We start from the raw sequence: 25,642 nt of genomic DNA on the forward strand, positions 1-25,642 counted from the left end.
TGTATGTATGTATGTATGTATGTATGTATGTATGTATGTATGTATGTAATGGGCAGTATGCCTGCATGTATGTCTTGTGCACTGTATGCATGCAGTACCCTCAGAGGCCAGAAGAGGGCATCAGTGTCTCTGGGACTGGAATTACAGACCATGTGAGACTTGTGAGAGCTGGGAATCAAAGCCCAGTCCTTTGTTAAGAGCAGCTAGTGCTCTTAACCACTGAGCATCTCTCCAGCAAATTAGTGATATATACTCTCGTTCTGCATGGTTCCCAAAAGTCTTCCGGCCCCAGAAGGTAATAATTTGGGGTGGTTGTTTCTAGGTAATACTCCACACTTTGACAAGACCAAGAAATTCCATTTGCTTCTTAGAACCATTTGCTTCTTAGTAGATATGTAGGTTACTTTCAGTTTGGAATTAAAACTGCTCAGAGCATTCTGGAACACACACACACACACTGTAGTTTATCATACTATTGTTTTTGTTTTGTTTTAGAGATAGGGTCTTTGGTAGCTCAGGCTTGCTTCCAACTTGCTATATAACCAAGGATGACCTTGAATTTGTGATTCTTCTGTCTCTACCTCTCAAGCACTGAGTTTGCATATATATGCCACAAGGTCTGCCTTCTGCAGGCTGAGCATGGAACCTAGGGCAGCACATGCTAGACTAGTACCCTAATAACCCAGCTACATCTTCTGACCAATCCACTGGTTTGGAATTTCAGGGTATGCACACTTCTAAGAAGTCAAAGGAGCAGACTCTGTGTGGGTTAGGCAGCATGAATTTCTGTGTAGTTTTATTCTCTGGCTGCCTCTGCCTGTGGGAAATCTCTTTTTAAAATGGCCATTTTCTCCTTTGCAAGACTACCTTTTGAGGTGAAATTCTGAAGCAAAATCTAAGAAACCAATTTATACCTAATTGATTCCTAAAATGAGTCTACTTTCTTTTTTCTGGGGAAGCTGAACATAAGGACTCATTATAAACCCTTAATATATACATCTGTTCTGTCCATGCAGAAACAATGATGCAAAGAGCATCTGTGGGCAGCAAGAAGGCCAGAACTCCTCCCCCCCCCCCCAGCCCCTAACACAAGGCTTGCTTGAAGGTTCTGAGCATACTGGTGCTCATGGCACAAGCATCCCTAGTCAAGGGAGACATACTCTCATCACTATCTCAATTTGGGATGGCAGACTTAGTGATGCAATAGGTAAATGCATTCATACATGCTTTTTAAAACCGCAGGAGGTACAGTAATAGGCTTGCTTATTACTGCGACAGATTCATGAGAAAAGCAATTTAAAGAAGAAGGATTGTTTGTGGTCTAGAGGTATTAGTTCATCATGGAGGGGAAGGTAGAGTGGCAGGCTTCTCCCAGGTAGTAGGAGCGGCATGGCAGTAGATGTACAGGGCTAGGACTTCTCCAACCTCTGGTAGGGGGTGGGAAGTGGAATCCAACTAGAAACCTCAAGAACAAACCTCATATAGCCTGACCCCTGCAAACTACTTCCTCCAGATAAGCTCCACTTTTCAAAGCTCTCACAATTTCTTCAAGCATCACCATCAGTTGGGGCCCAAGTAAGTGCCAGTGCAGAGGCATCTTATAGCCAAAGCAGGATAACAGTAGACCTAGCAACAGTTGAAGTTACCAGGCAGCTGAAGAACTCAGAGCAACCATGGATCAGCTAGAATATCTTCAAACCTGCCGGCCATAGCATGCCATTGTTTCCTCCTCTAGGTAGCCACTGTAGGGATCTTCACTAACACTGTCCCTAGAGATGCCTAACCAGCTCACAGTGCTGCTTGTGGCTGAGCCCTGACCTTCTCTGCACACTTTTCTGTCTATCTGATTTTACCCACGGACCCCAAATCTAAACTTTCCATTCTCAGTAGTGTCATTTCCACATGGCCTGTCAGATTTGCAGTGACATACTTAATAGGAAAGGGGGTTTTTAATCTTATGGATTTATAATAAGGTAAGATTTACAGAAAGTTTTCTGGATAGAATTCTCAGCACATCTGGGGAAGGGGGTGGGGGCATGTCAGACAGGAACCCTTGTCATCTGCTGTTACACAGTCCTAAGTCCTACACACACTCTTCTGGCTTTTATCTGAGTAACAGAGTCTATTCACGCTTGCAGACTGTCCTAGTCAGAGTTACTATTGCTGTGATGAAGTGCCTTGAGCAAAGGCAACTTGGAGAGTAAAGGGTTTATTTCACCCACAGTTCCATATCACTGTTTAAAACCAAAAGCAGTGAGGGCAGGATCCTAAGCAGGACAGGAACCTGGAGGCAGGAGCTGATGCAGAGGTCACGGAAGAGTGCTGCTTACTAGCTCACTCCTCATGGCTTACTAAGCCTACTTTCTTACAGAACCCAGGACCACTAGCCTAGGGATGGCAACACCCACGATGGGCTGGACCCTTACCCATCAAGTGTGAATTAAGAAAATGCAATTCAGCTGGATCTTATAGGGGCATTTTCTCAATTGAGGTTCCTTCCTTTCAGAAAACTCCAGTGTGTATCAAGTTGACATAAAATCAGCCAGCACACAGGCCCTTTCCCCAGCCAGATCCCAACAGCCTCCTGGGCTAAAGACATAAATGGGCTATCAATCAGAATTGGGAGAACCTGGGTTCTAAAGGGCATTTTAAGGAGTGGGAGGGACAGAGTCTAGAATCCCCAGGCTTGACATTCTCTCCCTAGCCACCAGGCCAAGCTAGACATCAGGGAGGGCCCTGAGCCTGCTGCTGAGCACTCACAAGATCAGATACTCCAGTGGAGATGGGGTGATCACCCATCTGTAAGCTCACGGTCTTCCCTGATATATGGCTGGGCCTGGTGGTATATCTAGAGAAATCTTCTTTTACCCAGGAGCATGGGCGTGTATCCCAAGGGCTAATGAGAGACATGCAAAGGGAAGATATTTTAGAATGCTCTCCTTCTGGAACATGTGGGCAAATCACCTTACACAGACAATACAGTATCTTAGAGAAATCCCTTTAAAAGAGCTAAAACTGTATAAAACAGAGAGCTGGGCTCTATCAGCCCACTGTATGAGGATAGAGCAACGGAGTGGCCTGAAATACTAAGATGGGATACAGGGATAAAAGGATACATAGGAATAAACCAGAGCCTGTCTCCTGTCTGGCAAGGTGTGCTTGTAGGTGTGCGGGTGATAAAGAGCATTTCCCATCTGAATTCCCAAGTCACTGGCCAAAGCTTACCACCATGTTAACAGTGGGGGCTACTTTCCAGTATGTCCTAGGTAGGGCTGGTAGACCTGTATCTAAGAATACTTAGTCCCAGTGTCTGCTGTTCAGCCCTGCTCTGCATTGGGGAAGACCCTGAACCTGCAGCAGAGAGCACACAAGACTCTGGTGGAGTTTGGGGTATGTGCTGGGAACTGTCCTTTTGTTCATGCTAGAAAAATCTCTTTCCAGAGTGTACTTAACTCTGATCAAAACAAGCACAATCTCACACTGCCTCTCTAGGGGGGTGAGGGGCAGAGGGACTAGGAGGTCCAGATGAGGAACAGTGGCGATGCCTGCTCTGACATGTCCACAAATGATGAGCAACAGAGCTGATAGTCACGCAGGCACTCTCTACATTGTCCCTAGGCCAAGAAACAGGTCTGCGTTTCAGCCTTTATTTGAGGTACAGACTCCTGTTTGCTTATATACATAAAAATGCAAAAGAGAAACCCTCATCCCCAGTCTCTCCAAAGACACATCTGCAGGTAAGGGGGCGGGCGCCTAGCCCCATGTCCACTCCCATCTAGGGTATTAACTACCCAGCAGGGGTAGGTTGGTTGACACCACAGAAACCATCAAGCAGGGTTCCCTATAGACAGCCATGCTCCCAAAGAAGAAATCAAGAGGGTCCCCGCGCCTGCCTGAGGTGGCTCCTGGGTAGACTCAACAAGTTCCAGGGGCCTCGCAGCGCCGCCTGCAGCTCAGAAACCCTAGGATGTGGCAAAGGAGCTCCGCGCACAGGCAGCAGCCAGCGGCTGCTTCCAGCACCTCCTCCTTCTTCTCCTCCTCCTCCTGCCTGCGATCCGGCTCTGGCTGGAGGGGCTCCTTCACGCGCCCGGCCCCCGCCCCACGCACGCGGCCTGGCCCGCCCCCGCCCCACCCCCGCCCCACGGGCCCCGGGGCTCCGCCCGCCTCTGTGGCAGGCGAGCGCACAGGCGACTGGCGCGCAGCTCCGGGTGCCCTCTCTTCAGTCCTCTGGCCGCTCGGCTCCATAGAGTAGCCGGGACCTGGAGCCTCGGCCAGGACTCCCCTCCCGCTCCCTCCCCGTCTCCGCCCCCTCCTCCCGGCCCCGGCTCCCGGATCTCGCCGAAGACAATTGCAGTAAATGAGGACATCTGAGGAGCACGGAGCCGGGTGGCTGTGGCTGGCTCCGCCGCGCCGCGATCGGGCGAGCGCGCGGGCGTCCCCGGAGCCGGCCGAGCCACTGCCTCCCCGTGCGCGTCGCTGAGCAGGAGCCGAAGGGACTCGAGCTGCGGCGCGGGGGCCGGCCGGGCCGGGCGGGCCGGGCCCGTGGCAGTGGAGGGGGCGGGCGGCGGGCACGCAGCTGGCCAAGTCCCCGGAGCCGAGCCTCCTTCAGCGCGAGCCCGGAGATTCTTGCCGTGGATGCTCTGCCCCAAGTGCTCCGTGTCGCGCCAGGCTTGCCAGGGTCCGCTGCAAGACATGCCCGAGCCAGGCGCTGCACCGACCTCCACTTATCAGTAAGCAGCCAAAGGTAAGCAGAGCCCAGCATGCCCTCCTCCTGCACCCCAAGCCCGCCGTACTTGACCGCTGGCAGATGGGCGCAGACCCTGGCTCTTGCGCACGCACTCGCCCCTAAACTGGCTTCGCCTGGGTTTGGGACGGCGGGTGTAGCCCAGTGTAGACCCAGTGGCGGGCGGGGGTGGGGGGCGAGGTTACGCAACTGCATCTGGCAGGACCTAGTCGCCCAGGGGCATCTGGCAACTTTGGCTACAGTCTTGGAGGAGCGGGAATGTGATGTCTATTCTAGACAAACGCCACAGCCTTGTGAGCACAGGACATCCTTAGCTAGGCAGAACTGGGCGAGAGGGGGTGGGGGGCTCTGGGGACGACCATCTCTCTGGAACGTTCGAGGTTTTGAAAGTATTATCCAAACTAAAGCAAACTGCCAAGTACAGTACAGCTGATTAACTTCAGGAAGATGAGGGGAGAATAAGTCTGAGTAGAGGGGCCCTGCCGCCTGCCATTGAGCAAAGACTGAAGCAGGAGCGAAGGCAAAAATGCCCATGTGAAATGTTGGTCTCCTCTCTTGGTTACTGGTATAGACGACTTCTTTGAGCTGGGGTCTGCACCCGCTGAGCTTCTGGGTGCTGGCATATCATGCCCGACCTGCACAAGCGTGGGAAACCAACCGATGCTGCAGATCCTTGGATGCTAGTGAGGGCAAGAAAGAGGAGTGAACAAACCAGGGCCAGCCCCAAGCAGGGGCAGAGAATAGAGCCCAAAGTCAGGAACAAGACTCTGCATCTTGCTTGTTCATGCTCAGGGTTCCAGGTTGGCGTCTCTGCTGCTTGAAAAAGAAAAAGAGCCTCTCCCTGTGACCTCAACATTCTACTACCCTGAAAATATGCCACAAGGAGATGGAGCCAGTGATAAAGGGATGCCAGAAGTGGGGGAGGAGAGGCACCCCTGGAGTAAATAAGGAAGAAAAATGGGTGCTTTTTACTCTCTGCAGATCAGGGCTCAGGTCCCTTCCCCTCTCTTGGTGCAGGCCTGGGGCTGGGGGACTGGTTGCCCTGCTGGACTCATGAGCTAGAAGCAATAGGAGAAGCAGTTTAATTTGACCTTGTCTGCTTGGGTGCTGAAATTCTGCCGAAGCATCCCGAGGTGAAACTGGCAAGAGTGGGAAGGAACTTTGGGCAAGCCCTGCCTTGGCTAAGAACCTACAAGATCATTTCAGAGCACCAAAGCAAGGGCTAGCACAGGGTTGAGGTCAGTAGCTTGAAGGTTTTCTCTTAGAAAATGACTTGGGGGGTGGGGGTACTTTCTCACAGCCTGATCAGGGCTTGCTCAAGGTTACAGGGCTAGGGACCTGATTAAAAAATACCATTCAGATCATAAAAACTGGATCACCCCCCATGAGTAGTTCATAAATAAGGATACTGCCTTAGGAAGCTGACGGTAAAGGCTGAACAGACAGTAATCACTGCACTCCGCAGAGGCGGAACATGCTGGGTTTTACTATTCATGGTGTGCTATTTCTTACACTCACATCCTGTTGAATGTTACTTTTCAAAGTTCATATTTATCTTTGCAATTCTTTTGCAAGCATGATTAGCAAACATGCACAAAACAGCTCAAAGAGGAAAAAAATGGAAATCTTGCCATCTGCATACCTTTCCAGATATTAATTTACTGTCCCTGTTTATTATCTACGTGAGAGGATACTGTGCTCCAGGATGGGCTCATCAGAATTGAATTTGGTAGGGAAGAAACCTAGCCCAGCATAGCAGGATTTGGCATAAATTATGTGAGCTATAGAGTTTTGTTTTCTTCATTAAATTGATCTTTTCCTTAAAAAGATAGAATGATTCCATTTAATTTTTTAAAATCTGATCCAAAGACCTCTCTTTAAAGATAGGATGTCCTTGAGAAGCAAAGCATGTCTTCAAATGACAACAGTTGCCATGACTTTATTTTATTATCCTGATTAAGACACTGGGGTTTTGACATAAATCAGGTCCATTATTCCATTGAGAAACATAACTAGTGGTTAAGATGCTGACTAATAAGGCAAGCACTAGAAAGCTCCCCATGAGCCTTCAGGAGGCTCGATGAAAATCCAGTCACCCTGTTACCTCAGTTTACCACAGAAAGCTCCTATGCTGTCACAGTCATCTGGCCCCATGAAGAGGCAGTTCTTGACTTTCATTTTTCCCTTTGTAGATAAAAATTTAAGAGCTACATAAATAAAAGAAAGGCCTGTGCAAGACAAGCACACATCTCCAAGGAAAAGCCGTACACAGCGGAGTTCACAGAAAATACAGATACCAGGCTATCCCGTGAGAGGCTAGGTACTTATCCACACTGCTAGGTATCTGTATCCTGCGGTTCCCTCCATTGCATGGCCACTTCGCTGAGAGAGACAGCTACTGAACTCCCTTGTAGAAGCAGAGTACCTGTGTTGGCCAGGCTACTTCTCAGGCAATAAGGTTCAGAAATGATTGGAGGCATAGCGCCGTGAAGCAGTTCTCAGGACAGTCCTTGCTGTAGAAGGGCATTAATGGAGTCGCCAAAGGCCTTTATTCTAACACTGTAGCCCAACCCACCAGACACCTAAGCAGATGCATAGCAGAGAAGCTGTTAACAAATCATCTGGGGCACTGCACCAATTATACAGAATGGAAATGGCTCACAACCTCCAGGTAATGAAAGGCCATAAGGACTCCTAGAACCAAGAAGGACGGTTTGCCACAGCTCCTTCGGAAATGTGGCGGCTGCATTCATCATCCTGGACCCTTTGTAACTCCAGAGACCTGCACTCTCCAACCCAAAATTAGCTCACATAATTTATGATGTGGAACCTTCATATTTGATTTTAATATTTCATAGCATTATGGAGTGACTTCAATATTTTAAAGCAAAATTTAATATGATTGATACGACATGACAACACACATATCTCCATGAAGTTTCAAGATGTCCAGAAAAGCCTTTATCCAAACTTAAATTAATGTATCTTTATGTAAATACAGTAAAATATCATGACCTTTAATCAATTCACTTAAAGTGTTTATCTTATACCCTGAGGACAGAATACAGATTTGTTTGAGGTACAGATTTGTATAGGCCTGGCAAATTCACATAAACAAGTCAGTTGGATGATGTTGAATACTAAGGCATAGCAGGTTTAAGTTTGAACCTCTCAACCATGTCTGAGGATGTAACTGTTTCAGTCCCTGAAGGCAGAAGGCAGGGAGGTGTCTCCAGGCAACAGAGATCCTGGCTTCAGATTAAGAAACAGCAGAACCTCAGAGACATCTCCTTGTGGTCCTCAGTCACCTGGATCCTAAGTCATCGGGATATTCAGCTTGAACTAGAGACTCAGTTCAAGTTAGGAATGGAGAAAAATGACCTGGAGTATAGAGAAAGTAAAATGAGGAGACAAAGAAAGAGTTGTGTTTCCGAATCACTCTGTAAGCCTCTTGGAGATGACGCCGCTTCACAGGGATTTGGGAAGAATTCTCTCCATGATAATCATTTGGATATTGCTTTTGCAGAGTATGGAGCTAATAGTTTAAAGCCCTGCACATTCATAGATATGTCCAGTGGCCGCATCATCTTGGGATTAGGAAACAACAGGCGAGAAGCTCATCCATGCAGAGTGGACATGCACAGAAGTCCCATTGCTTTAACCATTGAAGAAACAAGAGACAGTGATAGTAACAGTATGTCAGAAGGCTCCTTCAAGTTTACATTGGAGTTACTATGGAAAATTCCAGTTCGATCTTTGATAATTTAGCCTAGGGCAAAATGAAAGCAGCAAACTGAGGACTAGGAGGGGTGGGAGAGAAAGCTTCGGAATGCCGAACTCATCACAAGCAGCTTTGCAAATGAAGGTTGATTCCGCTCCACTTCAGTAACCCAGAGAAGCAACAGGGCAGGCTGATGCTGTGGCCTTTGTCAGCTGCTGGGTAGAGGAAACAGAGGAACAGCAGACCATTGCCAACTTTGTGTTTCTAGTCTATGTCATCAAGTGACATGGATCCCTTCTACATGGCTCTTGGGGAGTGTCCTAAAATGCTCAACTGTCCCGTTTTAAAATCCCTTTCACCTGTTTCCAGCAGTTAGATTCTAGACAGCTTGTAGAATTGGCAGTTTGCTTCCTGAGATCTGCTTATTTTTCTAGTGTTTTAAGCAATTTTGGAAATTTACTGGAACTATAAAGACCAAGCTCTTAGAAAGGGGTGGACATAGGCAAGGTAGACAGAACCAAGGGGCCAGAGATTTTCAAGACTGAAGCAATGGTGTACAAGGAAATTGGGTCCAGCAGAAAGAGAAGAGGTGGTTAGGATATGGCAGACACGTCTCCATTCACAAGAGAGAATCAGGGTGGGAGGCTGCAGCGTGAGTGACACCTTGGCTGACTTCAAGGGACAGGGTGTGAGAGGATGCTGGGCCCAGCTTGTACATACCTAGGGCTCGAGCCAAGTGGTTTTGCACAGGGAGGAAGAGACACAGAGAATGACAGGCAAGAATGAGGAGTGACATTTGGCAATGGTTTGGGTTTTAGCATCACAGGTTGAAGCCACTTTGAGAAAGAACCAGAAGAGCAAGGTGGGCCTCCTGGGATGCTTGCAACAAGAGTATATGCTTTGAGAAGATGAAGTGTTGATATCCAGACAGAAGCCAGAGAAAAGGAACCAGAGCCCAGCTGAGAAGGTATGATAGGTGAGAATTGACTAGGTCAAATGGTGGCTGGTAGCACTGAGGTTGGATAGAGAGGCAGGCAGCAATGACAGAAATCTTCAACAGTGGAATCCTTGCAACACAGCAGCTGGTAGAGGACAGATTAACATTTGACCTAGGGGGTGAGTGGTTCTAATGAAAACTTAAGGTTGAGGGCCAGCAGGGGGAAAACATGTTGATAACCTGGAATATGAGTCTGAATATTCAGCTGGAAATACTACTTGAAGAGAGGAGGAGAGTTGTTTGCTTTTTTGTTTGTTTGTTTGTTTGTTTTAGATCACTTCTAGCCTAAAGCATCAAGAATGCTTTCAAATAGGGAAGAAAGGAGAGCTGGACCCAGTGACTCACAACTCAAAGGGATCCTTAAAAGAAGAAACACTGTACTACCAAGTAACAGGTGCTCAATGAATATTTAATGAGGCCATTAACAGTAAACCTAGTCAGTAACTTCCCTGGAAATCCAGGGAATCCTGGCTGGAAGCAACTCTTCTTGCCTTTTTCCCCCTCCTAAGAGGACAAAAAAATCATGACAAACAGTGATAAAAGGAAAGAAAATTGGTCCTTAAGTCTAAGCATACCTTGTTTAGAAAAGAAAGAGAGCCAAGGGGCTGGGTTTCCTCTGCCCAGCTCACCATCAGGATCTTCTGTGTTAAAAACAAAACAAAACAAAACAAAAAAACTTTCACTTGGGTAGAGACTGAGTTTTTAAAGGAAGAATGTCTTTGAACTGACTAACCTTGAGAAACAAACCAGGGGAAGAAAGAGCCCAACTCCTGCCTTCATGGAGAGGAAAGCTCCCATACCCAAGAGGCTGACATTCCAAGTCCAAGGGAATTTTAGAGTTCTCTCAGCTTGGAGAGTTAACTGGCCAGGCTGAGACACCCAGTGTCTGCCTCTGTACCTGGAACCTCGAATCTTAGTTTGACATTGTGATACCAACTTCCTTGTTCTCTGTGCCAGTCCTCCCCACCCCCACCCCCCGTGAATTTATCACGGTGGTTCTAAAAGTCATAGAAGGTGGCCCATACAGATCCTTTCCTCTCTCCCCTATCTTCCATCCTGAAAGCACACAACGCAAATGGCTACATTCCACTGATGATGAACTGGGGATTCCCACAGCTAGAACCCTAAATCCAGGACTTAGTACCCTAAAGAGTTGCTGGCATGCTGCAGGTGGAAGTGTGGAGAGCTGGAAACTTCGAAGCTACCAGCTTCTTATTTTAGCCATCATCTTCCATTTCACTTCGTGAGGTCATTTAGGAGCGCGGCGTTACGACCTCTCCCAGCCAGTTGTTGTATGCGGTTGTTGGTTCTATGACTTCACCAAATTAATTTGTGCCTTCATTTAACTCATTGTGTTCTGGCCTCTGCATGCCCCTTCACATGTATTCCACCGGCTCTCCTCTGTGTCTCCTCTAACTGTGTCTGTCAGAATCATTGATGCGGCAATGAGTTACGCAGTGATGGCATCACCGAATCTGTGCAAATACGACACAGTCCAACTCAGTGGGGTTGACACACCATGGGGTGTGATCAAGAGTTAGCACAGACATGCACATTAATAATAAATTTAAAACTTAAAATAAAAAAAAAGAAGTAGAAGAAATCAAGGCACCGGGGAAGAAAAATAACGAGAGGCACAAGCTAGTGATGTATCTTCATAACTGCACTCTCAGAATGATCTGAGGAAGCCGAGAACGGTGGTGCACTGAGAGTTTTCAGGCAAGTGGATCTCTGTGAGTTCAAAACCAGCCAAATTCCAGGATAGCCAAAGCTACATAATGAGATCCTGTCTCAAAAACAAAAAGGAAAACAAAATCCAATCTATATATAATGATTAAAGGAGTTTAAATATATATAATATCTCTCAGTCTCCACCCTCTAGACACTGATTTACCGGGTTAGGTGGGGACTGAATATATGGTGTCAGTTTTCTTTTATAACACTTAACTTCTAACCCAAAGTGTGCCAATGCTGAGACTAAGCCCGGGCTTCAGCCTTCAAGGAAAAGGCATGCTCTTTTCCTTCTGTGGGAGGACAGCCTTCATCAGGTTTTCCTCTCCTGCCAAGCCAGACTACTTGCTTTAAACACACACACGCACGCACGCACGCACGCACGCACGCACGCACGCACGTCTACCTCATCAATACTCAGATCTCCTCCAAAGTTTCAAGAAAGGCAACAGGGAAGGAGCAGGATCCCTGAAGGACTGGTAAGATCTCTATTTCTCCTGCATTCCTACATCTGCAGGGAGACCTCACAGACTCCTGCGCCCATCAGTCCTGCTCATTCCCTGCCTTGAGCTCATGGACCACACAATCTCACTCTATTGTTTTCTCTCTTCTTGCCATCATCTTTGTAAAATACCATGGAGGTCTGTGAGGGAGGCAACCTCAGGACTATCACCATTGTCTGCCCACTAGACAGGCACTTGAGCTGTCTGTATGTAGAGAGCTGTACATCTCAGTTGCCTGCCTGGCCTTAGTTCTGCCCCAGAATCAAGTGTCAAGTTTCATTCAGGGTTGGTGCAATTCTCAAGCTGCCAAAAACCTGTCAGTGGGGCTCACTGCTACCCAAGCACTCTGTACCTCCCTCAAGTGCAAGCAAACAAGATATATTATAGTTCAACCGCCCCATTATTACTGAGTGTGTTCCTTCCTGCCAGGATGTCCCTGTCTCTGTCCATCAATGTGTCTTTCTACTCCTTGGTCTTTGTCCTTCTTTTTAGGCTGGCCATCCCCACATTCATCTTAATATATAAAGGCAGAAGGGAATTATATAGTCCTAAGGACCCATGGTACTTAGTGACTAAAAACGTACATCCTCGGGTCACATTCAGGGTATTGAGAATGAATGTGATTCCATTCAGACCTTGATGTGCCTCTGGGTACCAAGGTTCACTGTTCTGTTTTGGACCCTACAATGTTGTTTGCCCCTCAAAGGCTGGCAGTACCTCCTCTGTAGCTGGTTAAAGCCCAGGATTATGAAAGATGCTATGTTCTGAAATTTGTATATGAGTTGGAGCCATTGAGATGTGTGAATTAAATTCTTAATTTATTTGGTGACTACTACATCATAGAAATCATTGGGGAAAAAAAAACTACTGTTGGCAAGTCAAATGTCTGCAAAGAATATGTCATCAAGTCCCTGCTATGCATCACAATTAAACACAAAACTTGCCCCATTAGTAGTTACCTCCTTATTCCTGTGAGTATGCATGTCATTGCTTTCTCTTGCATCAGTGGGGGTGGAGGGATGTTGCATAACTCCAGGTAGTGGTTACTTCAAACTTAATGAAAACTTGTTCTTTCTTTTATTCCTGCCCAAGCTTTATTATACAGCCAAGATTCCTGTGGGAATGCAGACAGAATCCTTGGAAATCACTAATATTGCACACTCATCCTACAGCTCCTTGACCAGATCATGGGAAGGGCCTCTGCTCCAGGGAGGATATATATATATATATATATATATATATATATATATATATATATATATATTCAAATCAGTCAGCATCTATTGAAGGATAGCAGGGCACAGGGCAGGAACATCAGATATTGTTTAGTGAGCTTTGCACGGAAACTTAACACATTAGGCTACCTCCTGCATGCTTTCAAGTGCAATTGCCTACAATCCCATGAACACTCTCAGCAACTAGTCCCTAGTACCTCCAGGATGACAAGTAGCTGAGAATTATGCCTCACTGTTTTACAAGTACCAAGCATCCAGCAGGGTGCCTGGTTACCTTCCACATGCAAATACCTGAAACAGCCAGAAGGGAGACAAGGTCTATGCCATCTAAAAGCAATGAGCCTTGAGTGGTAGATGAGGCACAGCCCTGGAAAGGGAGCCAAGGGAAGGAAAGGTGCACAGTAGGGATGACCACAGTGTGTTCTCCGGATGGTGTAGGAATGTTAGAATTTCAGTGTTGGGGATTCTTGAGATGTAAGACAAGTAGTCAGGTAGGAAAGAGTAAAGAAGGCTTTAAAGAAAACAAAACTTACTGCTCACCTCGACTTTGCTGAGAGAGAGGCAGGTTTCCTTAGAGCCTCCACGGACAGATATGGGAAGTAAGAATGGAAGGCAGGCTTTGGGAAAGGCTCAAAGGCTCAGGTGAGGAGGGGAATGGTATGGAAAGGAAGTCAGTAAGAGAAGCAATAGCAAAGAAGCATAGATACTAGTGGGGGGAAGTGATTTTTCTATAGGCAGCATTGAGTTCAAGTGATCATACTGTCAGTAACACAGATTGCTGGAAGATGGGACAGCAATCCGAGTAGGAGGTGGGGCTTTGGACTCCTGCAAGTAAGGTCCAGAGGCTGCGTCTAAGACCAGGTTGCCTTTGTGCAAGTTCAGCTGAGGTAAACATGGCAGCTGTGTTTCTAGGCTGAAGATGAACCACACTCTCCACCTGTCAGAAGCATCACAGGGCCAGACCGGTGCTGCAGAGACACTGCTAAGGTTGATGTGCACAAGGGATATACCTTCAGCATGGAGGACAGAGTGTGAGAGGGAGGCCTTACAGTCTCATCTTTTAAAGTAGCACCTGGGTTTGTAATATGAATAAAAAAGAGGAAGCTAACAGTAGCTTCTGGTCAAGAAAGGAAATGAAGAATCGACTAGCCTGTATAGAATAGAAGAAAAAGTAACACAAGGATTCGTGACAGATGGGATTTATTTTAATAAAATAATTTATGACAACTATTGAGGTGGCACAGTCTAAAAAGTATACAATTTCTCTATTCTCTTTCTTCCCCACTGCCAGACACGATACTTTCCTTTTCTATTTGTTTGTTTCTTAGTTTGTTTGTTTGAGAGAGGGTTTCTCTGTGTAACCTAGGCTGTCTTAGAACTCAAGAGATTCGCCTGCCTCAGACTCCCCAGTGACACCAAGCCCAGCTTGCACTAATACTCTTAACACTGAAACTTTGCCCTTTGCAGACCTGCAATGAATACCTGTCAGTCATTCTGGTCAGAGTATTTCTTCAGTTTTATACATTCCAAACAATTAATTGTGCACACTCTCTCTGCCTAACTTAAAAATTTGGTGTGTGTGCATGTGGTGTGTATATGTGCATGTGTGTGTGTGTGTGTGTGCACGAGCACGAGCATGCACATACATGTGTGTTTCTGGGATCAGTTACAAATACAAGTAGAGGCGAGCATACAAGTGTGAGCATGTTAACACAGGAGGTCATCCTAAGGACATCTCCTTTGCTTTCTCAGACGTGGTTTCTCACTGGCCTGGAGCTCATCTATTGGGATAGGCAGTTCTCATGCCCACGTGTCTCCACTTCCCTAGTACTGGGATTAGAAACCGACATACTGCTTTTGGCTTTTCACATTTGTTGTAAGGATCAAACTCAGGCCCTTGAAAGCACTTCACCAGCTGAGCCATCTCCCCATCCCTTAAGTCTTGTTTAAACAGACAAAACAATCTTCAGGTCAGTGAGTAAATTCTGAGGTCACCCTCCCATGCCATCAGCATCAGTGGAAGGAAGAAGGCCCCCTTCCTTTATATTGTGAATTATGCCAAATTAAAGCATCCCTATCATTTGTAGCCTACAAGCCAAAAGGCCTTCAAAATTCAAATCAGGATGTCTTTCCACATTAGACCTTGGTCAACAAAATGTACGAGGGCTGCCCAGGTCTCACACACAATCCTAGCTCTGTACAGCCAACGGACCATCCACACGCATTCCTGGGGCAGGACATTTTCTCTGCATTCAGCAATCAGCTTATAAATAGAAGCCGATTATAAGAAGCACTCATGGCTCTTTCTTCTTGGCTCAGCTGCTGCCGCTGTGAACCCAGACCTATTCAACACCCTGGCCAAACCAAGGAGAATACAGACGTGGAGAGGTGGGGATCCTTTTGAGGCTAAGAGATAGAAGCCTGTATGGACTTGCCAGAAAGACAGATTGGATCTTCAGTTCTAAATGACTTCTCTTATACGTTCCTTCTCCAAGGAAGTCCTACCCTGCACGTTCCCGGATGCTGTCCTGAGGTGGTAGTGACATGCAGCAGGGAAGCTTCTGCTCACAACAGGCACTTTGAGGCAAATCAAGGGAAAGTCCATATTCCAGTTGGAAGTTCAGATCAATCATGAGTGAAAATGTGTTAAATGGGCTAAAACATGTACTGGGAAGGTTTGGTGGGCAAAGCACACATGTGTAGCACAACATGGACGATCTGAATTTTGATTCCCCCCTGCACCTGTTGGTTTTACTTTAGGTGTGACAGTATATGTCTATAAATCAAGCCCTGTTTAAGGTGAAGCAGGAAGATCTGGGTCTTGCTGGCCAGCCAATCCAGGCTCAGTGAGAAACCCTGTCTAGGAGAAAGTAAGGTAGAAAAAAACCTAAGAAAACATCCGAACATCAACCTTTGCCCTCCACACAGGCCCATGGTAAGACAACACACACACACACACACACACACACACACCCCTCCAAAACAGTTTCGATTCAGTGCAATTAAAAGTAACAAACTCTCCAAGTCCATCCCAGTACACGTGCACCTATTTTTATAAGAAGAAACCCATACGATCTAAGAAAGGGAGGCCACCTCTTTAGTGTTGCATCAGCTTTTACAAGCTCCAACCTCTGAGGAGCTCCAGGTGGCTATCTGATGAGCTCTTCATTATCTGGAACCTATACACGGAAAGTAGGGGGCCCGCCATAGCAGTGAAATGTGCCCATGAGCAGCATTCAGAACCACCTTCCAACATCACGACTTCTCTGGGACTGGCATGGCCCATGGAGGAGGTGCAGAGACAGGAAGATGGGTTCCTTTTCCAAAGCTGATTGAACCTTGGTTGCAAGGTCAGAACCTGGTCTACTTAACTCTTTGGCCACTATCGATTGCCAAGCTGGCAGTTGCAAATGTAGTGGGAGCAGGGTGGGGTAGGGTGTTGTTTGTTGATCAACATAACGCCACATTTGGAGAAGGCAGGGTTCCCAGCTGATTTTTCAGAAACATCTTACAATTCTGCTGATAACTTAATACTAACTCAGATTCTGTTTGGATCATGGGGAAGCAAAGGGTAATGTCTTTGATAGAACTTAAGGGAAGAGGAAAGCTTCTTCTAAAGAGTGGGGGAAGGCGGAAGTGGATAAGCTGTTCTTTAACAGGTTCTCAATCTCCCTAATGCTGTGACCTTTTAATACAGTTCCTCATGTGGTGATGGCCCCCAAATACAAAGTTATTTTTGTTGCTACTTCATAACTCTAATTTTGCTTCTGTTATGAATTATGGTCTTAGGTGACCCCTGTGAAAGGGTCATTTGATCCTCATAGGGGTTGTGACCCACTCCTTTAGAACAGGTTGAAAACCACCGTTCTAAAGCCTCCACACCAAAGCAAAATGTCCATGCCTGGATGGGGCACACACTCATGACTTTCTGCCCACTCACTGTGAACATGACAGTGTGTGAGCATGTCAGCAATGGTTGATATTGTTGGTTTGACTTTTCCAAGGCTTTCTCTTGGGGACGTATGTATTTTAATGATATAGATAAGAACAGATCAGAGCCCTAATTCAGACAGGTTTTATTCTGCTCAAAGCCTGTCTTTTATCAAAAACAAAAACAAACCCTATCCCCAGTGTTAAACAAGAAAGCCATCAGTTCATAATGATCCAGGTTACCTTTGAATATTCTACTCAGTAAGAGGTAGCAAATGTATTTAGCTGGCGTACGGCTTGCTTTGTATGCCCAACACACTGGAATCAATTCACAGCATCACATGAACTAGGCACAATGGTATATACCTATAATCCCAGTACCAGAGGAAGTGATTCAAGGTTACCGTAAGATACATATAGCAAAGTCAAGGCCAGCCTAGGAAAGAAGGAGAGAGGGAGGTACGGAGGAAGGGAGAGAAGAGAGACAGAGACACAGAGAGAGACAGAAGCAAAGAGAGAGAACAATAGGGTAGGGAGGAGAAAGAGAACCAAAAGAACAAGCTGAATGTATCTTCCCTGATTTCCTCCCACAAGCCAGGCTGCTGTCCCTGACGTAGCCCCCTCACTTACTGTCCACCCTAGAAAGGCATCTGAATCTATGTAGAGTCACCCCTTTTGACTCAATGCTGTGGTCTCTAAAGAGGGAATGGCTGTCTGGGAAAAAGAGCATCTCCATGTGTTACATTAAACTAGCCCATGTGCTGAGACACAGTCCAGCATCCATACAGCTATCTCTGCCTCAAGGAAGAGAGATTCAGAACTGTAAATGGGGTTTCCATATTAAAGCTTTCCCTGCACAGAGGAGTCCCTGAAGTGAGGGAGAGCCTACCTCCCTTCCCCACTGGGAAGGTCCATGTTAAAAGCCAGCTTATCCACTTCTCCCTTTCCCAACTCCTAGGAGCCTAATGCACAGGCGTTCCCATAACATATGGAATAATGTTGACCCAATTAATCTTGAACTGCAGCCAGCATCTCTGGCTCCAAGGTGCCTCGACTGCAGGAGAGCCACTGGGAAGCCAGCTCTGTCCTGTAGTTCCACTCTACACTCATGGGATGGCTTGCTGGCTTTTAGGCTATATAAAGTGATGAAAGACCCCAAGGCAGGTACTTTTCCCCAGTCCCAGCTGTCAGAGGACCAATCAAGGCACACATACCATATTACAGGGACACAGATATAAATCCTGGGAAGTATGAAACGTATGTCGGTGGCAGAATAGAAGCAAGTCTTTCCCATCAGCTGATGAAACCCCAGACTTCCTGGAGACTTTAATCACAGAGCTCAGGACAAATCGATTTGATTATAAATTCAAACCAGTGGTAATTCTCTTCTTCATAGTAATGAATACTGGCATGGTCTGTTAATTCTCCCAACCCATGTGAGCATGCCTGTACACACAAGTACTTATGTGGTAGGTATACACCTGGACATACAAGCACACACACATGCTATCGTAACTTTAAAATTCAGCACTCTTATCTATGTGATCAAAGAAGGCTTTGGGGGACTGCTGGTACCCAACTTGATCCTTTCAGGGAGTTTCTCTGAGCGGGTTTACACTTACAAAGGCCTGCTGACAGGATGCTTAAGTAGAACAGTACAGTGGCAGCATTGTGTCCCTCTCCATCATCACCCTCAAATCAACATGGGAAAGACACTCTCGCTAGAGGTAACGTTTTAGTACAATAGTGACCACTTTGCCTTGTTTCTACCCAGCAAAACTTCTAGGCCATTTTCTTTCCCTTAACATTAGCTTCTGTTTTGCGGAGATATTAAACCATCCTTATAATTATTATTTTAATGGTCACAGCGAGTGAGCATACACCATCATTTACTTGACTGTTTACCTATTGTTAGGCTGCTAGTAACTTCGAATTCTTACTCCTTCAGACTGAACTGAACATTTTTTAAAATCTATGCTGTTAATTTAAAACAGTTCAGAGACGGATGACACGGCATTGCTAATTTAAAGCTACAGGGTTTATATATTTACAACTCACATCTGATTATGAAATTTAATTTGAGAGAGTAATTAAGACGTTTGTATTCCACACAGCTCCCTGGCATCTAGATCTGCCCAAGCCAGGCAGGCTCAGCTATGACTTGCCACTTTCCAAAGCACTTCCCCATGAAATCCAATGTATACTATGGACTCTACTGCTCAACAGATAGGAGATTCACCTAAAGGAGCAAAATCTCTAGCTCTATGGAGTAACTTACCCAGCTTACCCAAGGAAGTCATTTTAAAAACACTATTCAAGTCTCACAGTCAATTCAAACTTCAGAGCAACCCTTAGTTTGTACACCAATGACAGGCATGTTCCAGGACCACTGGAGGTCTTCCATGACCCACACCTGATACAGAATATTGGAACACCAAGAGAGTGACTCATTCATGTTTCAGATGCCCAATGATTTATTATTGTTATTGTTGCTGTAATTAAGAAAGAGCCTTACTAAGTATTACTGGCTAGCCCAGAACTTGTTATGTAGACCAGACTGGTCTTAAACAGTGATCCTCCTGTTCTTGGCTCCTGCATGCTGGAGTTGCAGGGACATGCTACTGTGCCTGGCTGAGCTGATACTTTCGGAAGTCCACCATAGGCCATGCCAAGGGACAGATTTTCCTGCTTAGGTTATTTCTTTTGGTGAATGTTATTCAAAGAGACTCAGGGTGGAGACCACCAGTTGTGCCCTTCAGAGTCTCAATGTATACCCCCAGCCTAGCAATGGAGCATTGCCAATGGGCAAGGGTAACCTGAGGGTCAAATGAGAAGATGGGAGGGAAAAGGCACTGGCACAGGCTGGCATTTGTTAGCACAAAGAAGTGTACACTAAGGGTCTGGACACTAGAGAGATGGCCCAGCAGTTAAGCGGATGTACTGATCTTGCAGATGACCCAAGCTTGAGGCTCCGCCTCCATGACAGGCAGCTCCCAAAGCCTTCTAACTCTGTTCCAGGGATTCCAATGCCTCTAACCTTCTGGAGCATCTCCACTCACATACACATACACGTACTTGAAAAAGTCAATATAAATCAAATCTTAACCTGCCCAGCAGACACAAGGCTCTAGGGTCAACCCCCAGGACTGTCCTGTAAAAAGAAAGGACTTACTTATGAGTTATCATTTTTTTCACTAATAGAGGAATTGTGTTTTACATACTTAACCAACTTGGTAAAGCATGAAGGGCTAAGAGTTTTTGTTTTTTACTATTTTGCTTTTACCACCAGCAATTAATTCCTCTGATTTGTTTTATGAGTCTGATGGTCAGGTCTAGTACTCAGCAAACCAGTGGAGTGATGTAAGAAAATTATTTCAGCTCAGTTCCTGGCAAATCCTGATGATGAATAGTGAGGCAGGACAAACCTACTCAGACACACATTTTTCAGGACTGGCAGGGAAAAGAGCTGAAAAATTACTAGTAAATTGCTTTTTGTAAAAATGCTCTCTCTTTCAAATTTCCCCTAGTCTGAAGGTCTCCTTCAGAATGATGGCACAATACATTCTGACACACCTAGATGGCAACAGAGCCAAAGAGCAGACGCAGAAAATAGTGAGGGTTAGGATTTAATTTTCTTATTAAGTATCCAGTTTCTAATACTCTTACCCACAACAAGTTCTTTTGAATATGTGCCTTTTACCCATTGGGATAAGTGTCCCTGAAAGATAGCTATTATCTGTGCTGGCAGGCTTGCCCTGCCCCACCTTCCAGGCATAATCCCCCTCCTCCAATATATGAGCTTTGAAATTAATGTATCATGTCTCTGGTCCATTCTATTCCTATTTCTTCCTCTCTAAAACTGTCCCAAAGCCTGAGTTTCAGACTGCAGAGGCCCGCAGATATCCCCAGCACCTACTTGAAATCCTTGATTCTGAGGACTGGGACAGTGGCATAAAAGCCTTGGGCATTCATGGTTGGAAAGGCTAATGCAGGGTTGTCATGGTGGTGAGGCTCACTTGGTGACATTGCTAGTTGTCATACCAGGTGGAAAACATGCTTCTCTTCTGTTTGGGTGAAGCCAGGGCTGCCGCTGTCTGAGGCCGCTGAGAGTTCTGCACTGTATAGAGCCCTTCCATTATTAGAGGGTCACCTGTCTAATGGAACCGTAGAGCAGCCACTGAGTAACCCTGGTCTATAGAGTCAGAGGCTGCAGAGATGATTTTAAGGTATCTCCAGACATAACTACCCATTAATTTTCAGCACTATTATGAAGAATTGGTCATTGGATTTGCCTCTGAGTCTTCCATGCTGTAAACATTTGTGGGGGCTTGTAAGGTGGCAAAGGCCGGTGTAGCAGAGGTGTAACCCACTGCAGAAAAAGCATAGGTCATATAATACGCCTAAGTCATGGGCTTGGGTTCTCTCTTCCTCTCCCTCAGCAAGCCACCATGCCTACTGGCCTTGAGTACTGGCTGAGGATTAATGACAGGAGAGGCACTGGACCTGTATGTTGGATATATTGGTCTGTTGGAAACAGTGTGAACTCAGTGTTTGGTGGGACAGGACCTACCTGGGCTTTCTCATCTGCTGTGTGAGCTTGAACAAGCGGCACACCATACCTCGGTGCCATGGGAATGTTGACACCAACTGGAAGGAAAATTAAAATCTATTCTATATTCCTGTCCTCATCTGCATTTGCCACTCTGCAAATATCTCCAATGCCATAGTGTATCCCAAGAGTCTCCTCCAGGTCTCTGGGCTAGCCTACACTACCACCACTGTCATCATCACTACCAGGGCAGTGCCTGTGTCAGTGCAGAGCTTGAGTTCTGTTGACCCTGGGCTAGGTAACCGATTTTTACTGATCTTGGCTCATTTCTGTGACTCTGCATCCCTGAACACTTGGGCCCTAACCCCAGAACCTCCCGTATACCCACATTCATCAAGCTGACAACTTTATCCTCAATTGTCAGGAGTCTGGCAAAAGTTACTTCACAAACAGCATGTTTAGCTCTGTCTTCTGTTTGTTTTTGCTTTGCCAAACCCAGAATTGAAACCAAGCCCTCTTATATACTATGAAAACACTCTTACCACAGAGTTTACTTTATTTTGAAATAAGGGTCCTTAAGCTGTCCTGGCTGCCCTTGAACTCACTCTGTAGCCAAATGGGCCTCGAACTTGTGATCTTCCTGCCTCAGGTTCCTACATAGCTGGAGTCAGAAGTTTGCACTGTCAGGACCAGCTTCCCTGTAGCCTCTTGCTTCAAGTGCAACTCCCAAGAAAGTTCTTCAGTGTGCACTAAGCAGCTGCGAATCTGCTTATCTAATAAAGGGAAGGCACTTACCCTCCTGGTATTCCCCAGAGAATCATTGGCCACCTGCATCTCTTTAACTGCATTTAATAGCTCAGCCCAAGATGAATCTTCATGATTAACAAAAAGCCTCCTGATTTTATTTTCTTTCAGCTTTTAAATGCTAGAACAAATACCATTGTTGTCCTTCCCCCACCCCACCCCCAAGGGTTGTGATCAAAACACAAAATTTGATTCTAGAATGAATAATTTATTTTTTAAAGTAATTTCCAAATACCATTCTCCATGAAATCTTAGAAAAGAGATGGTATTGCTGTTTTTGTAGACTCAGGGAAACCCACAGTATGTTCATGACTGAGGTTTCTGGGAGCCATAGTCCCCACCATGACTTATTGCCAGAGATGTCCCTGTGCAGGAATATGGTTGTCTCCCCAGAGAGTCGATGTTGACTGACCCTAGTTCCTGCCTGCAAAGCCATCCCTCATCTGTCTACTCAGAGCCTAGAATATTCAGTAAGTCTTTAAAACTGTTGGATTCCAATAATAGATTAATCACGTCATTCTCAAAAAAAGAAAAATAGTAAAAATCCTAAACTAAATAAGTTGCACTTGGTAAACCATCTGCCTACGGAGCAGAGACACACATGTGAAAAGATAATTTGCCAATCTGACGCGGCAGAGTCGTTGGGCTGCTTGATGAATATAGTAAAACAGGTTTGTCTAATGGGGAAACAAGCACTACTATCAAACAAAAACCGAGTGTATCCCACATGGAAAAGTAAGCAGGCTTTAATATCGAGAAGCATTTCATGCTGTGCCTGCCAGCAACTCCCCGCCTGTCTGATTTTCCTTAACATAAAGGCCGACCTCACCTGTTTAAAAATAATTAGGAAGCCGGCAGCTGTGATTTGGCTGGAAGTCCATTCGGCCTCCTTTGCATGTGTGTTCCTGACCCACTGATGCCTCTGTTGCTGTCTCTGCATGCAGGCACCATGGTCAGCAAGGACTCCGGCAGATGCATACTCACGACACCAGAGCAGGAAGTGGAGCCCGCCGCCTGCCTGGCCCTGGAGATGAGATATGCCCTGGACCCTAACCGGCAGATCAAAAAGCGAAACAAAGCTCTGCAGGTGCGCTTTAAGGATATCTGTGAGGCCCAGAATGAGCAGAGAGACACACAGTTGTCTTCGGGACCTCTGGGGGAGAAGCGAGAGGCCAAGGCTGTGTCCTGCAGGGTGGCCTATCGTAAGTATATGACAGTGCCCGCACGCCGATCCATTCCCAATGTCACCAAGAGCACCGGTGTGCAGACCTCACCAGACCTTCGCAAGTGTTACCAGACATTCCCGCTGGACCGCAAGAAAGGCAGTCTCAAAGGCTTGCCGGCTGCAGATGCCTTCAAAAGCCAGAACAATGGGTTTCTAGCAGATTCAAAAGAGAAGAGCGAGGCAGGATCCATGGAGGACCCTCGACCTTGCAGTGCAGGAAGGATTCACAAGACCACAGCATTGGTTTTCCATTCCAACGAGCACGTGAATGCACTGGACCAGGCTTCTGGGGTCAACTGTGCAGAGCTCTGCAAGACTCCAGATGTGCTTAGCTACCCTGAGGCTCTTTTGCAGAACTCTCGGCCTCCCTCTGAGGAGCCCATCCACCAGCTGCAGGGGAGAGCTAAGCTTGACAGGGGCACCCTGGACTCAGAGGAGCCCACTCCACTCACCCATGGAAGGGTGTTTAAAACAGAGGTCGCCACTGTGTATCCGCCTGCCATCAGTACCAGGGCCCCTGAGCCTGGCTTGTCAAACTCTGCTGCTGCCAGCCAGTGGTCTCTCTGCCCTGCAGATGAGGAGCAGAGACGAGCCGCCCACCTCAATGGGCTGCAGGCATCCACAGGCTCTGCTGTGGCCTGCTCAACCCCAGTGCAGTGCCTGTCCCCAGAATGTAGCGAACAGCCCCTGCAGAACCAGCCTAGCCCCACAGCTGGGGTAGGGGATGAAGAACGCCAACAAATTGTGCCTCACACAGAGGTGGTAGACCTCAAGGCCCAGCTACAGGTGATGGAGAATTTAATCAGCTCTAGCCAGGAGACCATCAAAGTGCTGCTGGGGGTTATTCAGGAGCTGGAGAAAGGAGAAGCCCATCGGGAAGGGTATGTATGCCCACTGTGTCTTACTCCCTGCAGGGCTCACCACTTGCAGGCCTATCAGCAGCCCCAATGTCCCATCCCTAAGGAGTCTAATGTCAGTGATTTTGTTTTGTGTCAGGACTTCAGTCTGAAGAGCTAGCTAGTGACAAGAGTCACAGGTGTGTTGAAGGCCAGGCTTCCTGGCACACTCGCCTCTGACAGTCATTTGTTGGTTAGTATTTACCCATCTGGCCTTGGGTTTCAATCTCTCCCTGTCTATTCAGGGAGTTGATGAGTCTTCCTTGTGAGCTTTTCAGATTGATGTTTCTGGTCTTTATGAATTGTAATGTGCATGCTTGTTCAAAATTCTAAATAAGAGGCCACTTGCCTCTTAGGAGTCCCATTATAGAAGAGAGCATTAGAACAAATGAGACAGCATCAGGAAAAAGAAATGCTAGTGACTGATAAATGATGTCACTGGGATAGGCATTCTGGACCATTGAAGGTCTCCTGTAATAGACAGTCTCTTCTCCCCCCCGCCAGACAAGCCCTATTTGTAGGTGATTAGGAGGCAGACACCAGAACCCATGAGTTGGTCTGGGTGTCCATTTGGACTACAACACAGTCCAAAAATCAATAAGGGCTTGCTGGGCTTGACCAATTGCTGATCATCTAAGCTAGAAAACACGTCTCCCCCAGCCCTCACTGTAGGCAAGGCTGACAGAACTGGTTCCATTTTTTCTTCAAACAGTGCCCATGGCTCACCAACGTTTTTCTGATTGGCCAAGCCTTCTCTTTTACAGCCCTTTGAAACATCTGACCTACCCTATATTCTGGAGGTTGGATGTGAGGCTGTATTTTCTTGTCTATGTAGCTGGTCCCTTTTATTCTGTGGGTGAAGTGAGCTACGAGCAGTGTGACAAATGGTCACCAAGTAATACATTGTCACTGCAGCAGAACTCACTGGACTCAGAAGATTGCTGTGGTTGAATTAGACAGTGTTTGCTTATTGCAAGCAGTGGAGAAGAAACAGCCTCTGCTTTCCAGGGCAGGAGGTAAAGCCAATGCACTGGATTCAATAGCAAGACACAGAGGTCAACAGGAACCAATCCTGGACTTTGTTATAACTGAATGTCACCAACACCAGGTGGAAAATGTTGAACTGGATGTCTGCCAGTGTCTAGTGCCTCACTAATTAGTGGTTTTGCATAGAAAACAGGTCTGAGGAACACTTAGGGTCCCATATCTGAATGCAGTGTTATAAATGCTGAGCCCAAAGGCTGCTACTTAACATTGTCCTGGACACCCTGGGGATTCTTTGCTGAGCAGAGTGGCTAATAGCCACC

The 25,642-nt window shown here is 46.5% G+C and overlaps 2 protein-coding genes across 2 annotated transcripts in view; one reads left to right on the forward strand and one right to left on the reverse strand.

Moving 5' to 3' along the window:
* Dock1 (dedicator of cytokinesis 1) overlaps positions 1-25,642 on the reverse strand; it is a 508,897-nt gene that overhangs the window by 234,416 nt on the left and 248,839 nt on the right. The window lies entirely within an intron of this gene.
* Insyn2a (inhibitory synaptic factor 2A) overlaps positions 4,026-25,642 on the forward strand; it is a 56,086-nt gene continuing 34,469 nt past the window's right edge. Inside the window, exons 1-2 of the mRNA XM_028772527.1 lie at positions 4,026-4,744; positions 23,159-24,320. Of these exons, the coding sequence (XP_028628360.1) occupies positions 23,164-24,320 (1,157 nt within the window). The 5' untranslated portion in view covers positions 4,026-4,744; positions 23,159-23,163. The remainder of the gene's footprint in view (positions 4,745-23,158; positions 24,321-25,642) is intronic.

Source organism: Grammomys surdaster, unplaced genomic scaffold (genome assembly GCF_004785775.1).
Source record: "Grammomys surdaster isolate TR1022 unplaced genomic scaffold, NIH_TR_1.0 214, whole genome shotgun sequence".
Taxonomy (NCBI): Eukaryota; Metazoa; Chordata; class Mammalia; order Rodentia; family Muridae; genus Grammomys; species Grammomys surdaster.